The sequence below is a fragment of the Vanessa atalanta genome, chromosome 30 (assembly GCF_905147765.1).
Source record: "Vanessa atalanta chromosome 30, ilVanAtal1.2, whole genome shotgun sequence".
NCBI classification, from domain to species: Eukaryota; Metazoa; Arthropoda; class Insecta; order Lepidoptera; family Nymphalidae; genus Vanessa; species Vanessa atalanta.
Window position 1 is genome coordinate 4536367 of NC_061900.1, and position 25445 is coordinate 4561811.

Consider the following 25445-nt stretch of genomic DNA (forward strand, 5'->3'; position numbering starts at 1 on the left):
ACAGATGTCCTCTTATACGAGATTTCCCCTGTGTGACCCGCTCTCTCCTGTCTGTTGTGAGGCGTTTGTACTGTACTTCGTTATTATATATTGTTATAGGAGTTAATACAAGATATTTATTAAAGTAACGAAACTGTGTTTTATTTATTTAACCATATGTCTGTAGATTTTCTTCAATTTTATACTCTTTTAACAAAAAATTACTTTGGGCTTTGTGCAAGCCCTTCTGTGTAGGTACCACCCACTCATCAGATATTCTACCGCCAAATAACAGTACTCTGTATTGTTGTGTTCCGGTTAGAAAAGTGAGCGAGCCAGTGTAATCACAGGCACAAGGGACATAACATCTTAGTTCCCAAGGTTGGTGGCGCATAGGTGATGTAAGGAATGGTTAATATTTCTTACAGCGCCTTTGTCTATGGGCGGTGGTGACACTTACCATCAGGTGGCCCATATGCTCGTCCGCCAACCAATGACTGCCTCATTTTTTATATCACTATTTTATCAGTATCTTAATTTATATTAATAAAAGCGGTATAAATATATAACTTAGACCGTAAAGTACGGGTAACTGTTGTAAATAAAAAAACGAATTATCCGCTAAATAATTTATTTACTATAATTGTCGTGATACAAAAATCTTAAACAATAATTTAAAATACTATAATTTAAATAATAATTATAAAATGCAAGATAAACACGTTAAACGAGAAGCCATTACGACGTAAGTAAAAAAGTTTACTAAAGTAAAGTACTGAAAAAAAAAACTATAAATTATTCTGTCGACCCTCCAACTGAGATAGAGTTAGCAAAACAAAACATTTTTTAAAAGTTCATTATTATTTTTTTGTGGTCTATCGCCATTCTCGTATTGGAATGTACAGTCATGTAAAGAGGTGTACTTATACACTGTCCCTTAAACTCTAAAACGAACTCAAAGCAAGCCAGATTCGTCTCGCTCTAGTGCAGCTCATCGACCAATGCCGTGCTAGCGTTTTGTTCTACATGAGTTCGATTCGAGTTACAATGGACTTTAAATTAAAAAGTAAAAAAATGTTTACAATATGTAAAATTACCATTAATAAACTGCTTAGATATAGTATAATACTTTTGCAGAGTATGCATTAAACGAAACTACTTAACATTTAACATATGTAACATAACTTTCCGCGATATAAACAAATCTGACCTTGAATTGTCGTGACGTCATTGGTCGAAAGATGTCACGAGGATTTGCGAAACAATGACGTCACTTCGCTGTCAAGTTATCAAGTGTCCCTAATCCTCTTGTGTATGGAATAAACTACAGTTGGTTGGTATAGAATCGTTAATCATTAAGGCCCGTTCGTTTATTACGTAAGACGATATAGGGGGAGGGGGGTCGACCATGTCTTATGTTTCCTTACAAGGGGGTGGGGAGGCGTTTCGATAGTTCTTACGTAAGATCAAAAAAAGGCGCAATGTTAAAATTATTTGAAGAAGCGCGGGTAAGCCCGTGATTTTCGAGGTTCGAGGATATTTCCATGACAACGGACGGACCAAAAAATAAAGATTATTAGCATCTTTGACATTACAAAGAAACAAAAAATTGTTTGAAAAATTAACATTACAAAAAACAACAGAGGTGAGAGGGGGTCAGCCTATTGTTATTTTTTCTTGTGATAGAGGGGGAGGGGGTCAAAAACCAGCAAAAATAGTCTTACCTAATAAACGAACGGCCCCTTACTCGTCCGGCTATTGGAATAGACTAGATGATTTCTGTCTAAACGATTTACGCACCTCTTGAACACTATGCACTTCGATTGGACGCTATGTTCGGTTATGGAGAGAATATTTATTATTAAATTTGTCCGTCTGACCGTGAGACTTATTACCAAGAGAAATAATAACTTACTATATAGTCTTCCTATTAACGAAATGTCGGTATTCAGTATGAAATATTTTCCCTGGAGTAAAACTGGAGTTAACTTGCTCAGTTTGTGTGCTAGCTGAGTCTCTCTCAGTTGTGGTGGGTGGCGGCGGGAGGGGGGAAGCAGCGCACGTGCTCCACGCCGGCGCGCTCGTCGTCCGCGGCGAGGTGCCTCCCGAGCACGCTGAAGATCTGCGAGTTCAGCACCTGGAACCGTCTGATGCGGTCCACCATGCGCTTCAAGGGCTGCGAGGACGAAATTGACAAGGTTCAATCTTACAATTTACGTAAACATGCATGCGGGCCGGCCTTAACCATCTAGACGCCCCGGGCTGAACATGAGTTCGGCGCACTTCTATATGACCAGGGTCGGACTTGGAAGGTCCAAGACGGCCCTTAGAAAACCTGGAACGTTATTGCAGCGAGTCGAGGACCGACTCTTAAAGATAAGCATGGAGTATCGAGTGCATGTAGGACGGGAGGCAAGAGACTCCAGATCTCGGCGCCCTGGGCCGTCGCCCCATCGCGCCCCTCCCTAACGCCGGCACTGATTACACGTATAATAAAAAGTTAGCACGAGGAAAGACAAGAGGCACAGCTGGACACTTACGATTCCCTTAACCAGTTCATCCTTCCCATCGACGCGTTGCACGCGCAGTATATGGTAGCAAAAGTCCAGGGCCTCGAAGCGCCTCTGCTGACCCAGCAACGCTATAATCGTGCAGCCAGCCCAGTGGAGACCCTCGCCGAAGAGCTCCCTGAAGAAATGCATTGTTTTGTGATTATACACTCAGTAGTATACTCAATAGACGTGGGAGGAAGGGAAAGGGAGGAAGGAACTTACTCGACTGTAAACTGAGTGTCGCCAACGGGGATACAGTATAGAAATTGGAGCGCTGACCACAACCTGAAAAGTGGTAAAATTCCTGTTGTTAATACTTCTCGACGACACCACTAGACAACAAGACACTTATTGAGGCCCATGAAGGCTTCCAATATATACAAAAATAATTCCTTTTTGATATTCTTTAAATTAGAACTACACCGTATTTACTTTTATTGGCGAAGTAGATTTTTACAGCTGTGTGTGTATGTTGTATCCAAACATTTCTCCGAAACTATTGGTTGGGATGGCTCGTAACCGATGATTTCGGGTTCAAACCCAGGCAGACACCATTGAATTTTCATGTGCTTAATTTGTGTCTATGATTCATCTATGGAAAACATCGTGAGAAAACGTGCATTTATCTAATTTCGATGAAATTCTGCCACATGTGTAGCCACCAAAGCGCATTGGAGCAGCGTGGTGGAATATGCTCGAACCTTCTCCTAAAAAAGGGAGAGGAGGCCTTAGCCCAGCAATGGTAAATTTACAGGCTGCTAGTGTAATGTGTTATATAAAATGTATTGGTTGGATATTTATAGTACATAGAAAACAACCGGACTGAAGGCAAAAACAAATGTTGGAATCGAACTCACTACACTCGGCGTCGGAGTTATTTTAATCGCTAGATCAACGTTGCAGTCAATATTTATATATATATATATAAAAAGTATAAAACTATTCTATAGATTCATAGTTCTGAAGCAACCATTTGTTGGCCAAACATTGGCTTATATTGGCGCGTGGGTTGGTCAAAAACTAAACAATTGTTGTTTCATTAAAATATTTTTATAATTTAAATTAAATAATAAGAAAGTATATCGTTCAGTTCGATGCGTTTATTTTTCGACAGTTATTTTAACAGGTTTCGAAAACATGCGCAATCGAAATTTAAATAAGACCCCCACTTTGAGGTGAGGTGTCATTTGATGGTACCACCTTTGAAACTGCGACGCGTCGTCTAGTGGTATTGTTGATTGAAGAGTTAATAGATTTATCTTGATTGACCGAAAGTAATTTCAGCTCGACAAACACTATATTGCAAATAATGTGAGTATCGGTGCGTGTGCGTGTGCGTGCGTGCGCGCGTGCGCGCGTGCGCGCGTGCGTGCGCACCTGTGGAACTCGGCGGTGTCGTCGGTGTGCAGCGGCGCGTGGTGCGGCGGCGCGGGGGGCGCGGGCCACTGCGGCGCGGCCAGACACGCGCGCAGGCGGCGCAGCACGACCGCGAACAGCGACAGGCCGCAGCACAGGCGCTCGCGCGTCAGCAGGTCGCCCTCGCGCGACAGCTGGCTCTGCTGCTCGGCAACCATCGAGACGGGTCGGTTAAGAGCTGGCGACGCGTGCCGGGTGCCGGCTCGGGTTTCCTACCGGCTTACCTTCGCGGTGCCGTATTTCTCCACATTCTGCACGATCTGTAGCGCCGAGTACTTCGCTTCGAGACGCTTCTGTTTCGTTTCCGGTTTCTCGCCCTCTGCGAATTCAGATACGATTCGTTTTAATGCGAGTATCAAGACCGCCTCGGTGGTCCACTAACTTATAAAAAAATGTTAATATTATTTTATTACGAAAAAGCATGACTGGTTATCACGTTCCGCCTGAGCCGAGCGTGCAAGCGAGAGAAGAACAAACGGTAGAGAAGCGCAATCCTGTGGCCTGAGCGTTCGGCCTGTGACACATCCATCTCTCTTCCTCCATCGACCGATGCGTCCGAGTACGTTGACACGTTAAATCATCCTACGTAAACCGACTTTACAGACGACCGAAATTTCTTTTGCTAACTCTACCACAGTTCGGAGGTCGACAGAATAATTCATCGTAAACATTTTTTTAGTACTCTACTTCAGTCAACTTTTTTACTATAATGAATATAATGGTTTCTCATCTAACGTTTAAAATTATGACATATATTTGAAATGATTCTTTAACGTTAACGGTACGTTATCATGTAAAACGTCCGTAGACTGACTTTACAGATACAGATAACCAATTCTTTTGTAAATTCATTCTCAGTAGCATTTCACAAGTTTTAACACACCCGTTCCTCAGAGAGCACCTCAAGTTTGATGGAATGCAGTATCAGATTATGAATGTTAAGGGCTAGAGATCTATAATATCCTGCAGTTGGTAAATCCCCTTAAACACGACCGCCGTTAAGGAACTCGGTTGGAAATCGTATAGACTTATTTCATTCATATATCTAGATTGAGTTTACTTAGTGGTAGGGCTCTGTGCAAGCCCGTCTGGGTAGGTACCATCCACTCATCAGATAGTCTACCAAGCAGCAGTACTCAGTATTGTTGTGTTCCGGTTTGAAGGGTGAGTGAGCCAGTGTAACTACAGGCACAAGGGACATAACATCTTAGTTCCCAAGGTTGATGGCGCATTGGTGATGTATGAAATGGTTAATATTTCTTACAGCGCCATTGTCTATGGGCGGTGGTAACCACTTACCATCAGGTGGCCCATTTACTCATTCGCCAACCAAAAAAATAGAGTGTCGCACTACAAAAGAACTAAAACAAACGAGACAACCGTATTATCTTAGTGTGCGTGACAGTTTGACACGCCAAACGTCACACTACTTTACTAGTGTGTGTGCCTTAGCACATACATATAAATAATCCAAGGTTTACTTGAATGACGGCGAAACAGCGTTGAGCGGCTGGCTCTACAACAAAGTTGATATTTGATTTTACCAAAAGTCAAACGTAACTCACCCGCCGTGTACGGTCGCGGCAGGATGTTCTGGAAGGGAGCCGCGTGGAGGAGGTCCGTCACCTCCTCTTGAGATAGAGCCTGTGTGAAAACAAAATATACATCCAAACTCCGTTCAAGCAGAAAACAATTCATCTATTTTTGAAACTGAGAAGTCAGTCTTATTTACCAAACAATGTCTTTGTTTACGACATCACTTCAGAAACCTCTAAAATTATCAGTGTTTTTCTACTATTTTGTGCATGTATTATACACACAAACCTTCCCCTTGAATCTATCTATCTATTAAAGAAAACCGCATCAAAATCCGTTGCGTAGTTCTAAAGATCTAACCATACACATTGACAAACAAACAGCGTTTTATACTGTGTAATATAAAGCGAGCATCGACGCGAGTTTGCCGGCATCGCTGACGTCACCGCTGGCCGGCGGACCGCGAGTATCTCAGCTCCGAAACATCACATATCGCACAAAGTATAATATGAGATTAGTCAGAGTCGTAGCGTACCTGTTCGATCAGCATACAGAAGAGTATGATGTTGCCGAGTTCCCTGAAAGCGTGGAAGAGTTCCGTCCTCGCGTCCGGATATTGGACGATGTCCGTCAGTTGCGCGTGATAATAGCCCAACACACCTGGAACCAATTTACAGCTAAATTATTACGAGCCAATGGTAAGTGGTCACCAATCAATCAACCGAAATATACTTTATTCAAGTAGGCTTTTACGAGAACTTTTGAATCGTCATTTAACAAACCATTTAAAGTAAAGCTACCACCGGTTCGGAACGTAGATTCTACCGAGAGGAACCGGCGAGAAACTCTGTAGTTACTCTTTTAACTCTAAAAATACAGTCATGTCAGTTAAATACAATTATATATGTATGGCATGTCTCCTGCCTGGAAGTCAACGAGCGTTAACTTAACCAGTCTGTACGCGAGACACAAATATCGAGAGGTCTGATGTTATGTCCCTTCAAACTGCAACAGTAATAGCGACTACTGCCGTTTGGCGGTGGAGTATCTGATGAGTAGCGGTTCTTCTCAGGTCCGAGGTGTTAAATTTCGAACCGGTGGTAGATTTTTACTACCAATAAGCAAGTGTAACACTATATTTCATTCGGGGTGTCATAGAATGCGTGACGTCACGTCCGGGCACGGGGCCCGGGGCCCGGGGCACCGACCGTTGGAGCCGTAGTCGTAGCGCGGCAGCTTGCAGTGGCGCGGCATGGCGGCGGCCAGCGCCCGCGTGAACTGCGCCAGCGTGCCGTGCAGCAGCCCGCGCGCCACGCCCAGCAGCTCCGACACCACCACCGCCACGCCCTGGTAGCCCAGCAGCCGCACCAGCGCGTGCAGGTGCTGCGGGCCCACGAAGCCTGGAATTCGGTGATAGCCGTTAGAATAGTCGCTTATGTAGTGTTCTTTGTCCAAATCATTATCATTCCGCCCTCATCTTGTCTTCTTCCAGACTTCGCTGTCTGACGTCACCTCACAAGATTTTTTGGACAATATTTTCGAAGATATTACAGATTTAAAACGCAGGGACGTAGCGGTTTGTATTGTCTAATGACTGAAAAACTATGAACGTAAAGACATTCTGTAGTATATTTAGTGCCAGCATTGCATCGTGCGAAGCCGGGGCGAATCGCTAGTGATAGCTTTACCGTTGTACTGCGCGTATTGAGCCGAATACGCCAGGCTGAGCTGCTTGGAGCCCCACAGCATGGCGTGCCCGAACTGCTGCAGCTTCTCGCGCTGCACCACCGGCGCGAACTGTATACCGCGACATTTCACGAACCTACGGACAGAATACGTATACTAAACATTATAAATGTTCACGCTTACACTGCTGAACCGATTCAGATGAAATTTGGTGTGAAGATAGTTCACCCCCCGAAGGAGTAAAATGAGGGGTGACTATTCGTGTGATATGGTTAAAGTTTTATAAATTTCACAAGGGTAGAGCCTCGGGTTCAACTGGGTAATAGAACAAGAGGCCAGCCATAACCAGAAACAGTGCTGAATGCACTAGAATACCATCTCTTCAGGGGACGTGGTAGGATCGCTGGCACGTGCTAGTATGGAGATACAGAGAACCCCCCTAAGCGAGGCGATGCTAACGCCAGGAGTTACCTACCATGTAGGAAATATACAACGGACCCTCACCGATCAGTCGCGGCGTTGTAACAATAGTTGGGCAAGAAGTCGTAGTTCAACTCCCAGAAAACGTGCAGCGTGATCCGTCCGTAGGGCGCCAGCACGCCGTGGTCCGACTCGCGCAGGATCGCGTCGAACTCGTCCAGCGACAGGTAGCGGCTGAGCAGCTTGTGGCAGAGCCGGTTGACGGCGATCAGACCCTCGAGCTCCTGGTTGAATACACCAAAGGAATAGTAAAGTCAGGTAAACAGCCTCGACCTTGAATCGACGCGACATCATTGGTCGAGAGCTTGATTCATCTATGATATTCACTATGGATTCGTAAATGGCGTTTTGGGGTTCGGCGAAGTTTCTGTCTGAACTTTGGAAGTAAAAATGAAAGTAGATCAGTGGTATAGCGTTGTATTATAAATAAAGATTAAACTTATAAATATATTTGAAGATTTATTCTAGAAGATCTGATGCCTTCTGTTATTCTAAGGTATGTTTAGGTTTCAAGGGTGACTGAGTAATATCTTAGTTCCCAAAGTTGATCGCGCATTGGCGACGTAAGGAATGCGTAATAATTCTCAAGGCTCTGATGTCTATGGGCGGTGGTGACCACTTACCATCAGGTAGCCAAATATGCAAAAACTTCCAATAATATTTTTCTTCTTCGTCCACTCTAATCTCCAGGAATTCAAGCCGAAAAAATAAAAGTTCAGTAACAGCTTGTAAATATCCCACTGTTGGGCTAAGATCCTTTGAGGAGATGGAGTTCTACCTTTGCACCTTGCACCTTTAAATTGAACCCGCAATCATCGTTTAAGCTACGGTCTAACCACTAAGCGATCTGCCGCTCTGAATTCGAGCGCCATGCTGGAACCGAACTCACCACCACGCCCGTGATGTCGCCCGCCTCGAACTTGGCGACCGCCGCGTCCAACGCGCGGTGCATGTCTGCGTTTATTCTTTGAGCGACCTACAAGTTAAACTTTACATCAGGTGTTGTTGTTGTTGTTGTTGTTGAATATGCTAAATCTTCCTCAAGATTTTGGGTGTCGAATGCTAAAACATTTTTTTTTAAAGTAGGCTATTTGACTGGTTTTTAAAATGCATCTTATATTATTTAGTAGAGGTCAAGGAACCCGGTAAGAGTTGTCTTTTTTAATTCTAGTACATATGTGCTGAAAAAATCCATATTTAAATAGCGCGCGAAAACGTTACTTTGACAGTATGGCGCTGCAATGGTGACGTCACTTGCCTGTATTGTAATCTGTGGCACATATAATCCAAATACAGCAGGCAAACGAGGTTAACGAGCGAGTGACGTCATCATAACCTCGTAACCCGACCAATTAGGAGCGTCTTGTGTCACGTGACAAACGTTTAAAAAAATGCATTTTTATGGATTTTTGAATAAATTAATTATCATTTCAAACTCATAATGTATGCTGATTACGATAATTGACACTTTATTTTTCGCATTGTCAAATAGCCCATTGCTAACTCCGCGCGAGCCTAGTCGGGGAATTTTCTAGTCTCACCAATACAGTTAATGCCATCCTTAAAAAAACATTAGAAAAAGTTCTATGTTTGTCTCTCGATGAGTACAAGTACACTCAAGATACACTTCTCATAAATTTGGTTGTACATGCGTGAGGAAAACTCTAAGTGTCCGGCCTTTCTCTCTTCTGCACATAGCATTTCAGGAATTTAGTTTAAGATGCCGAGTAGTGCGGTGTGTTGTGGCGTGGTGTGGTGACGTCACAGCGTGCAGTGCGGCGTGATATGGTGCGTTGCCGTGTGGCGTGGTGTGGTGACGTCACAGTGTATAGTGTGGTGTGATGTGCCGTACGGTGCAGTATGGTGACGTCACAGCGTGCAGTGCGGCGTGATATGGTGCGTTGCCGTGTGGCGTGGTGTGGTGACGTCACAGTGTATAGTGTGGTGTGATGTGCCGTACGGTGCAGTATGGTGACGTCACAGCGTGCAGTGCGGCGTGATATGGTGCGTTGCCGTGTGGCGTGGTGTGGTGACGTCACAGCGTGCAGTGCGGCGTGATATGGTACGTTGCCGTGCGGTGTGGTGCGTGACGTCACAGCGCGCAGTGCAGCGCAGCGCGGCGCGGTGACGTCACGGCGCAGCGCGGCGCGTACTCACGAGCGCGCAGAGGTCGACGTGTCGGCCCAGCAGCGCCACGTGCCGCTGGCGCAGCAGCGACGCGTAGCGGCCCGCGCCGCAGCCCGTGCTGGCGCCGCGCGCCGCGCACTCCGCGCGGTACCGCTTGTCCAGCAGCATGCTGCGCACACGACACTCGCGCTCACTCGCTGCTCCGGCCCGGTGGCACTCGGACCTCCCGCGAGCGAGATACGTGGGAAATCGAACATTCGTACCATTTTAAGTTCTAAGGGAATTTCGGCAACCTTGAGTGTCTATTTAAAAAAGGGTGCGTCTCGGGACACGCACGCACAGACAAGCACGCACGCACGCACTTGTGGACTACGATACGTTCTGCGTAGTTGGTTAATCCCTTCGACATAGACCGTGACCGGAATCGATGACGAGATAATCAAATAGATCAATCAATAGAAAGTCAATCAAACCTCGACGCCAGTTGCTTGTAGTGCGCATAGACGAGTTCGGAGAGCTTGTAGACGAACTGATCGAAGCACAGATTCACTTCGGCCTCGACCTCGTCGTACAGGAACTGCTTGCGGAAGACCGTCAGCGCGTACTGAGCGGAGTCGTTGTAGAGGTCCAAGGGGTATAGCACGTATCTGGGGATGACAGAAGATCACATTAATTTCAGCCTGTAAATTTCCCACTGCTGGGCTAAGGCCTCCTCTCCCTTCGAGGAGACGGTTTAAAGCATATTCCACCACGTTGATCCAACGCGGGTTGGTGCAGTGCACATGCGGCAGAATTTCGTTCAAATTAGACACATGCAGGTTTCCTCACGATTTTTTGAGATAAATTATAAACACAAATTAAACGCATGAAAATTCAGCGGTGCCTGCCTGGGTTTGAACCCGAAATCATCGGTTAAGATGCACGCGTTCTAACCACTGGGCCATCTCGGCTCTTATAGTTAACACAATCTTAAATTATGATTTCACTTAAACTCCTTCCCTAAGGGGGTGAAATGGGGGTTGGAAGTTTGTGTTTAATAAATTTCGCGCGAGTAAAGCCACAGGTTCAACTAGTAGTATATATTCAAGGACTCAAATTCAATTCTTACTTGAATGAAGTATCATTTGAAGTCAATGGAGGTAAAATGTATCGATTAGTAATTTTGTTGCTCAAATCGCTGTTATTAATTTTAAAATCGTTCATGATGACGTCAAAGTGTGTCTAGTGACGTCACAGTTGGTAGAAAAGATGACACGGTTCTCCTACTGTTTAATGAGCTGGTTTAGTCTAGTCTGTGTTACCGGAAGTACAAGGATATCTGATCGAAAAGGCAGAATAGGACTAACTCCATCATCGCGGGTTCCTTGCTCCGGAGGATATGATCAGTCAGGATCCAGGGCATCGACATCTCGATGGGGAACTGGATCCTCTTCTCCATCGTGATCAGGTCGTTGCACTCTTCGTTGTGCTGATGGCGCACTGTGCATTTCTGTAAGAAGATTTTTATTTTGATTTTGAATAGGGTATTTTCGGTAGTGAAAAAAAAAGTTATGAATTTTAATTAAAAATTAAAATGTAGAAATGTACTTAGATATTCTGATTTTGAGTCATAAAAGTGCATCATTATTTTATTATATAAAAGTTAAAAGTCGTTATTTTTAGTCTGTATATCACTTGACCTAAAACAGCCGCCATGATGTGACGTCATACAGGCAAAAACTGTAATTTCAATATGCTAGTTTGATAAACAACTCTCCTGGAGTTTTAATGCTAGTATTTGTACATTACGCTCCAACGATAGCGATTGGAATTCATATTTTCCCAAAAAACACCAAATATTTATAGCTGTTAACGTTGAATGAGTACCGGTCGAACATACACGACTGTTGTTTTTAACAATCTGACGTCATCAAAATGCCTGACAGCGTTTTTACGGGAATTAAAAAGGTTTAAAATTTAATTTAATTTTATGGCAAGATAACGTGTTTATTTTGCCGATATATATATATATTTTTGTGGCTTTTTAATAAAAAGCCACAAAAATCAAAAACAAAAAGAAAAATCAACATTTTGAAGTACTTTTTCAAACATAGTAGAATCTCTATGATAAAAGCTAGTGAGTGATGTAATGAATCTTACATTAACTTTCCTCCCCATGGTCATCTCGAGATAGAACTCTCTATACCACAGCTGTGATAGATCGCAGCACTTCGCCAGGGAATCTGTTGAAAAAAAAAACTTTTATTACATACAATAATGACCACCTGATGGTAAGTGGTCACCACCTGTTACTTCTTCATACACTACCAACCTTTGGAACTAAGATGTCACGTGTGCCTGTAGTTAAACTGGCTCACAGACTACAATGTGCTGAGATGGACATAGATTACCTAATATGAGCCACTCCGACGACGCCCCCCCTTCCCTCAAATGCAGAAACAACACATATCTATAAATTCGCAGCTCACCTGCCAAATTCAACATATACATCCAATAGAAACTCTGTCTGTGGAACGTCTCAATCTGTTGAAGCGTAGCCGCGTCCAGATCCTTCCGCAGTGTCCTCCGACCTCCGGACTTGTCGGAGATGAGCGCCTCCAGCTGGGTGCGCACCATGTACAGCTGGGTCGACGATGGTCCTGCGAATTGGGAAGTTTTTTATTTATATCAGGTAGACGGATTTTCGAATCGGTCACCACCAAAAAGGCGCCACCAGACTCGAGCCGGCCGACAAGATTACCGCGGCTCGCCCCGAGCACCCGCCGAGCCCCCGAGACGGCACTCACCCACGTTCCGGCGCGGCACCTTGATGGTGAAGCTGGCCTCGGCGTCCTTCTTCCCGCGCAGCGCGGGGTCCTGCTGCGGCTCGCAGCCGCGCGCCCAGTCGCCGCACGTCTCGCGCACCGACACGATGATGCTGCGGACACGCCTCTCACTCTATATCGTGTATATTCGCAGTAGCACTGAGCACTTCGATGGAATCACCGATAATCATTGTGTGTCCACGAGACGTAAGGATAAGACTATAACGCCAAGTTTCCGACTCCGCAGAGTCAAGAATTCCTTCTCGGGGCAAGGTATCCGTTTCACTTTGCCGTGTTGACTTCCGGGCAGGAAGGTATATAATTGTGTTTAACTAACATGACTGTATTTTTAAAAGTTGACAAAAAAGAGTAACTCCCGATTTTCTTGCCGGTTCTTCTCGGTAGAATCTACATTCCGAACCGGCGGTAGCTTCACTTTAAATAGTTCGTTAAATGACGATTTAAAAGTGCTCGTAAAAGCCTACTTGAATAAAGAATTTTTATTTTTTTTCCACATCGTCCAGAAAGCCATAACTTAACACCTTATTTTTATCTTAACACCTTTCGTATCCCCCGAAATTTTATACCATCTTCAACTTCATCGTCCACTTTGTTAATATAAACACTCCTTAACCCCTTGGCTGTTGGGCCCCTCGAAAGAGGAGAGACATTCAATGTTAAACTATAATACCTAGCGACCCGCCCCGGCTTCGCACGGGCCCAATGCTGATGCCAAATCTTACCTGCGTATCAAATCCTTCTTGTTCTTGATGGCCTTTCGGAGCGGTTCCCTCAGCAGTAGTTGCACGAAGTCCTGCAGTTCCGCGTATATGGACCGTCGCGCTGCGTCAGCGAAGACTGTCTCCATCCTCGCCATCAGCACTTGGAGACCTTTGATCATGGCGATCACCTCTATCATTGCGAACTTCTCTTCGGACGTGTAGTTGTATCGGGTCGCCTGAAACGAATTCTCATATTAAAAATAGAAATCAATTCACACTCGTGAGATTACATTAGCAGACGGTAAATTTCCCACTGCTGGGCTAAGGCCTCCTCTCCCTTCGAGGAGAAGGTTAGGAGCATATTCCACCACGATGCTCCAATGCGGGTCGGTGGAATACACATGGGGCAGAATTTCGTTGAAATTAGACACATGCAGGTTTCCTCACGATGTTTTCCTTCACCGCCGAACACGAGATGAATTATAAACACAAATTAAGCACATGAAAATACTGTCAGTACGAACCTAAACGTTCACGTTTGTATTCAGTGCTGAGTTTGGAGTTCTATTCGAGTTATCTTCACAGTGAAGCTTTTAGAATATTTAAACACTACCACCGTTTCGGATACAGTCTCCGGCGATTAGAAACGGCAAGAAACTCGCATAGATGTTTAATTTGATAAACAACACCGTGTATAATAAATAAAATAAATATTCGACAACATCACATACATTACTCTGATCCCAACGTAAGTAGCCAAAGCACTCGTGTTATGGAAGATCAGAAGTAACGACGGCACCACAAACACCCAGACCAGAGACAACGTAGAAAACTAATGAACTTTTCCTACATCGACTCGGAGTGGCGTACCCATGAAAACCGGTGGTTTAATTTTAATTCATATTAGTCTCACCCTCTCGTACTCTTCCGCCTCGGCAGGACACCGCGGGTTAGTGGCGTGGTCGGTGGGGTGCAGCAGCTTCCACGAGCACAGCTCCGTGAGCACGGAGCACCACGACGAGAGCAGCTGCAAGCCGCGCAGGCAGAGCTCCGTCACGGCGCGGTTCTCGGAGTCCGAGCCCGCCTCCTTGAACGTTGTCGTCACCTGCGGGGGGGGGGGGGGGGTTCTTGTGAAGGTAAATAAATTTCTGACCATCAGAGTTACAGCGTTCAAGTTAAAGGGCATCGACTGCACTTTGTGCTAGGGTTTCGTGCAAGTCCGTCTGTTTAGTTACCACCCACTCATCTTATATTTTAACGCCAACAATACTTACATTGTTGTGTTTTGATTTGAAAGATGAGTCAGTGAAACCACACAAGGGACACAACATCTTAGCTCCAAGGGCGCACTGATGATGTAAGGAATGGTTAATATCTCTTACAGCATCAGTCACAGTCGCAGTCTATGGGCGATCTTGTCCAATCAGCGTGGGGTGCGTCATTTCAACGAGAAAAACTCTAGATTCTTTTACTACCAGGATCTGCATCCACTGGACCAACGACGTAGTCGCAAGTCACGTACATCACAATTCTAGAAAAATCCATTACATTACGGACCACCAAGCACCAAGTTGCTCGAGGAGGCGCCTCTGACGCGCACGGTACGCACCCTCGACGTCATAGACAGGGTGGATTTGTTTTGTTGCAGTGACCGAACTCACAACTAAAGCCCCTTGGACTGTATCACGTATAACGTGGAGACTTATTTTAAATATTGTTAAATGTGTATTTTTAGCATTAGCAGCCTGTAATTTTCCCACTGCTGGGCTAAAGGCCTCATCTCCCTTTGAGGAGAAGGTTTGGAGCATATTCCACCACGCTGCTCCAATGCGTGTTGGCGGAATACACATGTGGCAGAATTTCGTTGAAATTAGACACATGCAGGTTTCCTCACGATGTTTACCTTCACCGCCGAGCACGAGATGAATTATAAACACAAATTAAGCACATGAAAATTGCGCGTGCCTGCCTGGGCTTGAACCCGAAATCATCGGTTAAGATGCACGCGTTCTAACCACTGGGCCATCTCGGCTCTTGTATACAGATTTGTATTATAAATAAATAAATATATAAATTCTCGGACATACCTCGTTGCTGTACCTCGCCAGCTCCGATATATAGTTCTGGTGTTCCTCCCTTATCTGCGGGAGGTGGACCATCAGGTCCGCTTGGGGGGAGGGCGGGTTCGGACTCGATGAGAGCGGCCACCTGGAAAAAGATCCATCGTGAACTTTAATTAATATTCAAAAATAGCTCAGTTATCCAAGATTTTTGCAAGGAAATCTATTTTTGGCTGGTGGATACGTTGTGTGTGAATTGAACCTACCCAGACGGGCTTGAACAAAATCCTACCTACTACCAAGAAATTGCATTTTATCGTTAGGTGTAATTGTAAACCTACGGTCTATTCCATCCACGAGGGGACAAGTCACGTAAACAACATTTGACCTTGAATCGACGCGACGTCATTGGTCGAGAGCTCGATTAATCTGTGATATTCGCTGTCGATTTGCGATTGGCGTTTAAACGTCGACGAAAGTGTTGTCAGAACTTTGGAAGTAAAATCAAAGTAGAGTTAACGCTCGTTGACTTCCAGGCAGGAGACATAACGTACATATATAATTGTATTCAACTAACACGACTGTATTTTTATATGTCGAAAAAGAGTAACTACTGAGTTTCTCGCCGGTTCTTCTCGGTAGAATCTACAACTGAACCGGTGCTAGCTTTACTTTAAATAGTTTGTTAAATGACGATTTGAAAGTGGATATATTTCACTTACTTGCTGGGATCATAATGCTTCGATCTCTTGATGTAGTTGAACGGTGCTATCTGCATATCACCAAACAACGGCACCACTTCCAGATTCTGTGGAAAACGATTATTTACTAGACAATGGTACCATCTACCTCTCTGTATATATTCTACTTGTATACTAGTATATATTTTTAAGTGTAGGAAGGCTTCTCTTTTCGATGTCTAGTTTCGAACTTGACCACGAAATTACTAAATATTATTTGGCAGTAGAGTCATGAATGAATGGTACCACCCACGTAAACCAAAAGCGAAACCGAAACACAATATAACGGTGGACTAACTAATGTATATGGTATGTATTCAAATGAGCTCGTTAAAACCCTTTTAACGAGAACATTATTAATCCTGATTTTACAAACAGGGATTCCAATCCCACAAAAACGGGATAAAACCATGTATAGTAGAAAAAGGTGGAGGGGGCAGAACGCATTTTGTTATTAAATCAAAGCAATAACAATTACAAGTTTAATATAAAAATCATTTATAATAGAAAGAGACGAAGAAAAATAGAAGGAGACAGCACAGTCGCCTGGAAAGATACTAACGCTTCCCTCACGCGACGATATCTGTCAGCTCACTCTACTACTTAACCCGGGGAGGAGAACTTCGTTTCAACAATTAAATACAAAGAAACTCAGCTGGGGATTTCATTAGTTATTAGATCCCCCCCCCCCCCCCCCACTCAGCCCCACTAATAATTTAACAACTTATTCATGAACCCCGTAACTATTCATAGCATGCGTGGATACTAATTTTGTTTCCACTTATAGCATACAACTAAATATGTATTTTCTACGTGTTAACGCGATAAACTTGGTCTATGTCAGATCCAGTTATCTATGACTAGGGATTCCCCCGCGCCTCGGTGACGGGGATTCACCTCGTGCGTTGTTTATTTACAGTGTCAAGTAATTGCGTCGTTTGCGTCTTACTTGTGATATGAGAAGATACATAAAAATATTAGCAAAATCCATCTTGGATTGGTTTTACCATTTATAAATAATCTGTTGAAAACTAAAATGTACAAAGCTGCGCTTATCGACAAGTGAAACTAAGTACTTTCGAGATTACCTTAAATATTCTATCGATGCGATCCAAGCGTATTTTTTTCTTTTGATCCAGCCTGTTTATGTTGCACGCGTCCGAGTCCATCAAGAACAGACCGAAGCCCATGACCTGGAATTAAAAAACAATAAATTACAAAACGTAGCGACTTCCGCTGGCGCCGCACGTCGAGTACGTGCGCGCATCTGTGTGTACGTGTGTGTTTATTGGACGGGAGTTGTGTGGGAGCGTGTTTGTGTGCGTGCGGGCATGCATACATGCGTGCGTGCGCTTGTGCGTGTGGGACGGGGTTCGTGTGTGAGCGTGTTTGGGTGCGTGCGTGCGTGTTTGAGTGTGTACGGGAGGGTGATTGATGTGAGCGCGTTTGAGCGAGAGTATTTCAATGGAACGAGTATATAACTATACCGCATCGTAAAGAAAAACTACCGACATTGCAGGGTTCTCATCTGTATTTATTATTGTTTACACATAGTCTGATCCGTATTTGTCAGTACTACCAGTACATGTACGGGACCAGTACCAGAAAAACCATATGTACTTTTATCACGAATAAAAAAATAAAATTGTTGAATCACAACTAAATCACACAATGAGCTCGTCTCGTAAATTTAGATTCAATCACCCCTGAACGACATGTAATGTACCAAGCGAGTGCATGGAAGGTTGGGCTCCCCTCCCCCTCCCCCCGCGGAACCCACCCGCCTGACCAGTCTGGCCGCGTCCGTCGGCCGCGGGTAGTTCTTTACGCCGCGACGTACTTACTTTGACAAGCATGTGCTTCTCCGATGGGGTGAGGTACATCTTCGTTTCGAACATGTGCACGCATATGTTGACAACGTCTGCCAGGAGATCCTCGTAGCCTGGGAAATATTAAAGATAATAGGCTAGTTGACAAAATTTGGAAATTAGTTTAAAACTATAGCTTAGCATCTATTTCACCCCAAAAATATACTATTTTAAGAAAAATAGGTTTTTTATGTTAGTATTTTGAGTTTTTAGAAATGAACTTGAAATTGACCGCGAAAAAGGCCAAGACTGTCATGGCGTCTTGAATGACGTCACACCTCGCGAAACAGCCGTGTTTGTGTATGACAGTCAATTGTGTTTTTTAATAAATAATGAATTCCTCGTATTATAAATACTGTATGGTGCCCCAATGTGAAAGTACAATGATAAAAACGCCAGACAAATTATTCATATACGTACCAAACAATAAATAAATACGAATAAAGTGCTTAAAAATGGCATGGAGGCAAGATGCTCTTATTTTGTCAACTAATTCCACAATTTATTTCTGTGAAGATCATTTCGATGTAAGTATTAAATACAACTTTATATATCTAGTTATAAATGTATCGTAAAAGAAATGAATTTAGCAAATATAATATATTACACATAACCTATAAAATGTTAGGACTAGAATAGGACTTTATAATTTGTTTGAGTTAAAATATTATTTTCGTTTTATAAAATGTAATAATTCAAACTCTTCTTATGTTTTTAGTTGCCAAATGATATGACTAATTATACAGAGTATCATATTATGGGTAAAGACACAAGTGCGCATGAAACCAGGTTGTATACCAACGAAGTTCGAATGCCAAGAAGATATATGTTGAAAAAACAAAGTTTGTCAATAATCGCAGAGTGTTTGAAAGATCCAGAACCAAGTAGTACCCCCAGTTTATCTGCCATAATGATAATTGATAGCAACAACGTAGCGTTCCGCGCTTGTTTCGCGAGGTGTGACGTCACGCAACTCTGATTGGTGTTTAATGTCACGTGATTAAATGCCTCATTTTGTCGATTTTATTTTCCAAAAATATAATTAATCTTTTATTATTTTTGTAGAAAAGTTGTTTTTTTATTTACTAATTATCATGGTTAATCATTAGAAACTCAAAGCCATCCGATTTATTATTAGTGGAAACAAGCCTATTATTCAACTTTATCCTTCGATAACCGAAGACGGTTACCATTAAAGTTAACATAAGTAATTAGGCCGTCAGCCAAGGTGACCCAGTGGTTCGAACGACTGCATCTTGACTTATGATTACAGGTTCAAAACCGGGCACGCCATTTTTGTCATGTGCTTATTTCAATGAAACCGCGTGTATCTTATTTCAATGAAATTCTGCCACATGTGTATCCACCGACCCGCATTGGAGCAGCGTGGTTGTATAAGCTCCAAATCCTTTTCAAAAAGGCCTTAGTCCAGCAGTGGGAACCCTACAGGCTGTAACTTCAAGTATGTCTATCTTCACTCCTCGTACCATTGGATTGGACATACCGTTTATTTTTTCCAAAGCGTCCTTCACGGTGTCCCTGATCTTGTTCTGCGTCGCGAGGAACATGGATAAGTTCTGCGACTCTTGGAGACTTTGACTATCAGACATCACCTTCAGGAACTGCGCAGCTCTGAAGATAAAAAAAAATAGTAAAAAAATAAACTAAACCAATATACATAAAACTTACACCTGAAGATTTAGGTAGCGAGCAAATGGGCCACCTGATAGTAAGTGGTCACCACCGCCCATAGACAAAGGCGCTGTAAGAAATATTAACCATTCCTTACATCACCTACACGCCACCAAACTTGGGAACTAAGATGTGCGTTGTGGCTGTAGTTACACTGGCTCGCTCACCCTTCAAACCTGATGATTGGGCCCTCCACAGACATGCTCGCAAAAAGTCCTACCACGAAGTAATATAGTATAGGTAGGTGGAGGGGCAAATAAGCTACCTGATTGAAAGTAATAACCGCTACCCATAAAATTTGGCACTGTAAGTGATATCTAGCGAGATTTACACCTCTAATGCACCACCAACCGTGAAATCTAAGTCCCTTGTGACTGTTGTTACACTGGCTCACTCACCCTTCAAACCGGAACGCAACAATACTAATTGCTGCTTCGTCGTAGAATATATATAATAATCAGCGGGTGGTACCCGGTCAGGCTAGAATTGAAATATCTTCAACACCGGTGACATGATAATGATACCCAAACTCACCGTCTGTACGTCGAATAGTCGTTCTTAACGGAACTCTTCATATTCTTCAGCTCGTCGAGGACTGCGAACATGTTGACGAACTTGCCCAAGGTGAGCAGGTACGCCTCCGACACGAAGTCCCGGCGCTTCTCAGCGTGACAGAGCCGGCGCACCTCGCCACAGAAGCGCTCGATCGCTTTACGCTGTAATATTTTGACTACCTTCAATATTATAATCTTGATTATGGGATCTTGGGAACTAGGAAGTTTAAAAAAAAAATCTAACATAAATTCGTAACCTAGTCGGATGTATTCAACGTGAACTGCCATCTATAACACTCTAGTCAAACCCCACTTACCATATCTCATTGAAGTCTGGGCAAGTGCCACTAAAACAAGACTAGACCACCTACAAATAGCACAAAATAAAACAATAAGAATTCTCTTCGGCTATCCCTTACAAATATCTACTACAAAAACGTATAATGAAACCAAAATAATGAATATACCAAAATAAAAGATAATCTTAAGCGTAGCACCCGAGTCCCGACGAGCTAGCTTCCTTGTATTACCTAAAACTAGAACATCATGGTAAAAAACCGTTACATATGAAGGAGCGCCATCAAAGTACAGACCACACCACTCACATCAAGTGACAACCAATATGGCGGCATGATGGCGGCGCGGTGGTTACGTAGTATTTTTATACGTATAGTATTCATTTAACTAATGATGGCGCATATATAGATAACAATTTCGACAGTCTTGTTTCGTTTCGACTGTCGACCCGAGAGTCAAAGCCATGGGCATTTTTATTAATCACGAAAATACCTGAAAATACATAAACTGCAGCAGCTTGTCCACTTCCGGGGCTAAAACCTGCACAGTTCGCTCGTATATGTGCACTCTGTCGGGCTGCTCGTTGGATCTCGGCTGTGGTATGGCTCGGCTGCAGCATCTCCAGGTGTACAGCATCACAGCATGGTCGTTGCCTTCTTCGAGCAACTCGTTCTGTAAAGATTATTATTTTATTATTAACTCAACTAGTAAACTGTATGATAACACTTCAGTCACACATTAAATAAAAAAAAGCATTGTAGTATAATGTGATATTCAAGAACTGCCCGAGTTGGTGGTAACAGACATTCATAAGTCAATACTATAAATATTCAAATCCAACTATCTTTATTCAACATTGCAAAATTACACTCTTTTATCGCCTGACATGATTTTATTGACTGTGAATGCCGCAGAACTGAGCGTAATCCACTTATGAGAACTTATGAGAGCCCCATTGTACTGTCTAAAGTTAAACCAAGACATTCTATTACGTCAATAATATCCAAGATATCTTTGACAATCAATACAATCTCATACTTACTAGGCAAGTCATTTATATCAGCGAGATAAAGAAATGGACCAAGAATATATTCCTGAGGGATCCCCATATTTAGTGGAGCTACGGGAGACGTCTTACCATTTACATCAATACAATAAATCTCAGAATATGGAGAGCATAGAGATAGCTTCCTGACCAGTATTAAAATTATAACATGACTTATAAGAATCGAATGTCATATATAAATCTATATACAATAAAATTTTACGCTCTTATTTCTTCATAGGCGACATTTTTGACGTAGCGTTAAATTATGTATGTATCTCCAGTAAATATTAAAACACGACTGCCAGCCGAGCTAAACACGACGGAACAAGCAAAACAAAACAAACGAACGAGGGCATCCCCATTGAACAAAGTCGTAGGACGGGGAATCCCCAATTTTGTATCTGGTTGTTTGAACTTCTATGCTAGTTCTGCACTGTTGCTAGATTTTTTACGATCAAAAGCAAGTGTAATGCATCTATATTAAATATAGATTTCGACTTTAAACTAACTTAACAATGTTTGGATCTCTCCTTAAGAGTACCAACAAGGTACGATTAACTTAAGAACTATTTTAAGACTAAGAAGAAAATGTAACTCAATGTTAATACGTACCAAGTTGGCATGTACGGTAGCCTCTTCGATGTATTTTGCAATGCCGGTGACGAAACCATTTCTATCCTCAAAGTTTGTATCAAAATTAGCTTGGTAGAGTATTGAGCAGGGTGCTGCTTCAATGCACGGTTGTTCATCTGAAATTAACATATTTTTTTATTGTATGAAATGATTTTCTAATAGCTGTACCGCACGAATACTTCATAGTTTCTCTAGTTTATAAAGTTTTCAGTGAAATCATTCTAGTAGTGTAGGTTTTCTGTCAATAAATACTAAGTCCATACTTTTTTATCTTTAAACAAATCTTATATGCCTTGTGGTTTAGGAATTCCCGACGATTTCAAAGTCCCGACACAAGACACAGCCTACAATCAATATCCCAGGAATACTTGGGACTTTTAAGATGTTTCTCATTTCTTTTTCTTCTTAATAGACTTTATTATTGTCTAGGAATTCTAGTATCTAATCATAGCCCCAACATTGTTAATTCCTATAATGACAGATTTGTTTCATAATTAAATAATCAAAGTAATACAAAACAGACTTATAAATTAGCTTTTTCAATTATCAACTAACACCTTAAATAAACTGCTTTGACGATTTAATAAATGAGACATTCAAAAAAATTAGAGCTTCAACAGCTTTGTCCGGTAATCTGATTTTTGTTATGATGCCACTGGACAAGGGAACTCTCGTTTTCAACAGATATTACTTTTGACAACAATTTCAACGATCTTGTCTTGATCTCGTCTCGAATCTCGGCCCGAAAATCCCGGGACTCAAGGCAACTAAAATTACGAAAAGTCCAAACCCAAACCCTACTTATTTATGAATGTTTTTCAACATGAACTTTAACTGTTTAATAGCCCATGTTAGAAATAACTGTGAAATCTTATTATAGAAAGAATGTATTCACTTTTGCTAAATTGGAAACTAGATATTATTAAGTTACCTTTCCTCCTCGTATTTATACAATGACTGACATATTGCTTTCAAAAAGATCTATTTTAATATGAATATACATAACACTAGACTCTACAGAGGAACTACACAGTATAATCTCTATAAGCCACAATTTATTGATATAGCCTTTTTTGTATTGTTAATTTATAATATTTGAAGTTAGCCAGTGCTTTTGACACTAAAAATAGGTTTTAGTTGATCTTTACAGCCTGTCTTTTACCTGGACAACGCTTTTTAAAAATATCCTTGCTGGTCGATTAGTTTAGACCAGTGTGTAGGTTGTTGCGGCTCTAACTACTTTCGTTGATACCTCATAGTCATCTTAGTGTCTTTATAGTTTTATGAGATATTTTTAATAATCGCAAGTTATTATACTATTGAGACTTAAGTCCCTGTTCATAAAAACAACGTCCAAATATGTAATATGTATTTATCAAGAGGATGTAGATATTAGTTAAGCGAGTATTGTTTCGTAATTTATACGTACCGGGTAATGTTAATTCATCCAAAACATCCACATTGCTTAATGCATCAGAAAGGGATACTTTTTCACTCACAGACATGATTCTTTTACGTAAAATAACACAAATAAACTATTAAAACTTCGCCTCGTCTTGATTATATTGCGTAGACTTCACAAATAATGAATCATCATTGACCGTTCATTGTAGTAGAAAAACTAAAGTTAAAATAACTATATATGATAATTAAATATAATTTTAATTAACAATAGCTATAAAAATCTTTGATATAAAATATTATCACAATCTCATACAATTTCCAAAATCGCTTTGGGATAGTGATTAGTGACAGATAATGATAAACACAAAATAGAGTTGTAACTTGTATTAAACAGTTTATACATTGATACACTCATAATTACTCGATGTCAGGTACATTGATATTTACATAAGTCTTCATTATATTATTAATTAAAACTAAATATGACATAAAACATCAATATTTTTTATAATAAATTATTTTTATATCCAAATATAACAAACACTGTTTTATTATTATTTCAATAAGATTTTATTGATTTAAATACCGGTAACATCGATTTGATCATTTTAATAATATACATATTCACTCGATTATTTTATCGATGTTTAATTACATCGGCGACGCCCTTTAACGTTCAGAAAGTGATTTTACTACTAATTCGTAATTTAGAGCATAAAAATACTTAATGTTTTATATTGATTTTAGGAAAGTACATTTTTCTATAAGTATATATTAGTAAATTTTATAATTATTTCAACTAGCGTCCCACTCGGTTTCGCACAAGACCAGTTTATTAAAAATGCAAATTAAAATTAAAAAAAATATTAACTAGGTTTTTTTATACTATTTTATAGCTATTTTTTTCAAGAGTGGGAGACTTTTCTCAATAGACTTTCCCTTCGACTAAATCATGAATTACTTGAGGAAAGTAATCCAAACATTTGTATTTAGCAAGCCTCCATGACATTATATCAGCAGTCATTTGATTAATTATCTGTTATCGATATTAAGTCCTTTATTACAGTCTAAGTCATATTTAACCGTTAATTCAGAAGAGCCCTCTGGTATACAGCTTCCTCTAAAGAATTCTGTACTGTCAAATATTATACATAACAACTAATCGAAGATAATAAGATTTAAAACAGAATATCTTGCTACTTTTTACTAATAGTACCTAGTGTCCGACTTCACAAAATTAATACATCCTACCTGGGGTACTGTATTCGTATTCCAGTTGTTTTGAACTTAAATTAAAAAAATTAAGCTCTTATCAAAAAAACATTCATAAATAAGGCATATTACTCGATGCATGACCATATTAAAGATGAAAAAGTATTTAGTATTTGTTGACGTCGATTAAGTAGCACTACGAGCAGATGCGTCCCCACTCCAGCAACAATGTCCTTAGCCGAGGTGTGATCTCATAGGAGACACACTCAGGATAAACATCACTCGTAGCCCCACGCCCGGTGACGCTGTAACGGTCAGTAGGGCAAACAGCAAATAACAAACAGAAACAAAAAAAGCCGTGTCGTTCATTACGTTCGAGAGCCGCGCTCAGACACAAAATGTGTTGCACTACGTCGTTGTGTTGTGAGATTCCAACGGAAGTAAATATTTATTAAGTATAACTTCTATAACATATATAGTGTTCATTACAGCTAAGCAGTTGTTTTTAGAGTTTTATCATATTTCAAATGACTCAGATGCTTCTTTTTTTCTATATAAATATGTTCTTGTCAGACCTAGTCATTGTTTAGTATAGTTAAACAAACTTATCGAGACAATAATCGATTACGCACATC

General features: G+C 41.6%; 1 protein-coding gene across 1 annotated transcript; it reads right to left on the reverse strand.

Annotated features, from left to right (window-relative positions):
* Positions 1-619: 619 nt before the first annotated feature.
* On the reverse strand, positions 620-23931 carry LOC125075263 (cytoplasmic FMR1-interacting protein). The gene is made up of 28 exons (XM_047686962.1): positions 23624-23931; positions 22174-22310; positions 21006-21185; positions 20197-20378; positions 19475-19602; positions 17947-18044; positions 17191-17295; positions 16085-16170; positions 15390-15510; positions 14216-14407; positions 13324-13538; positions 12563-12693; positions 12245-12415; positions 11916-11998; positions 11123-11265; positions 10250-10423; positions 9807-9945; positions 8539-8625; positions 7674-7873; positions 7172-7305; positions 6692-6883; positions 6019-6143; positions 5513-5591; positions 4172-4266; positions 3909-4090; positions 2754-2816; positions 2520-2667; positions 620-2155 (listed from the first exon to the last, which is right to left on the reverse strand). Exons 1-28 carry the CDS (start codon positions 23697-23699, stop codon positions 2000-2002), a joined length of 3822 nt encoding a protein of 1273 aa, XP_047542918.1. The 5' UTR covers positions 23700-23931; the 3' UTR covers positions 620-1999.
* Between the last annotated feature and the right edge of the window lie 1514 nt (positions 23932-25445).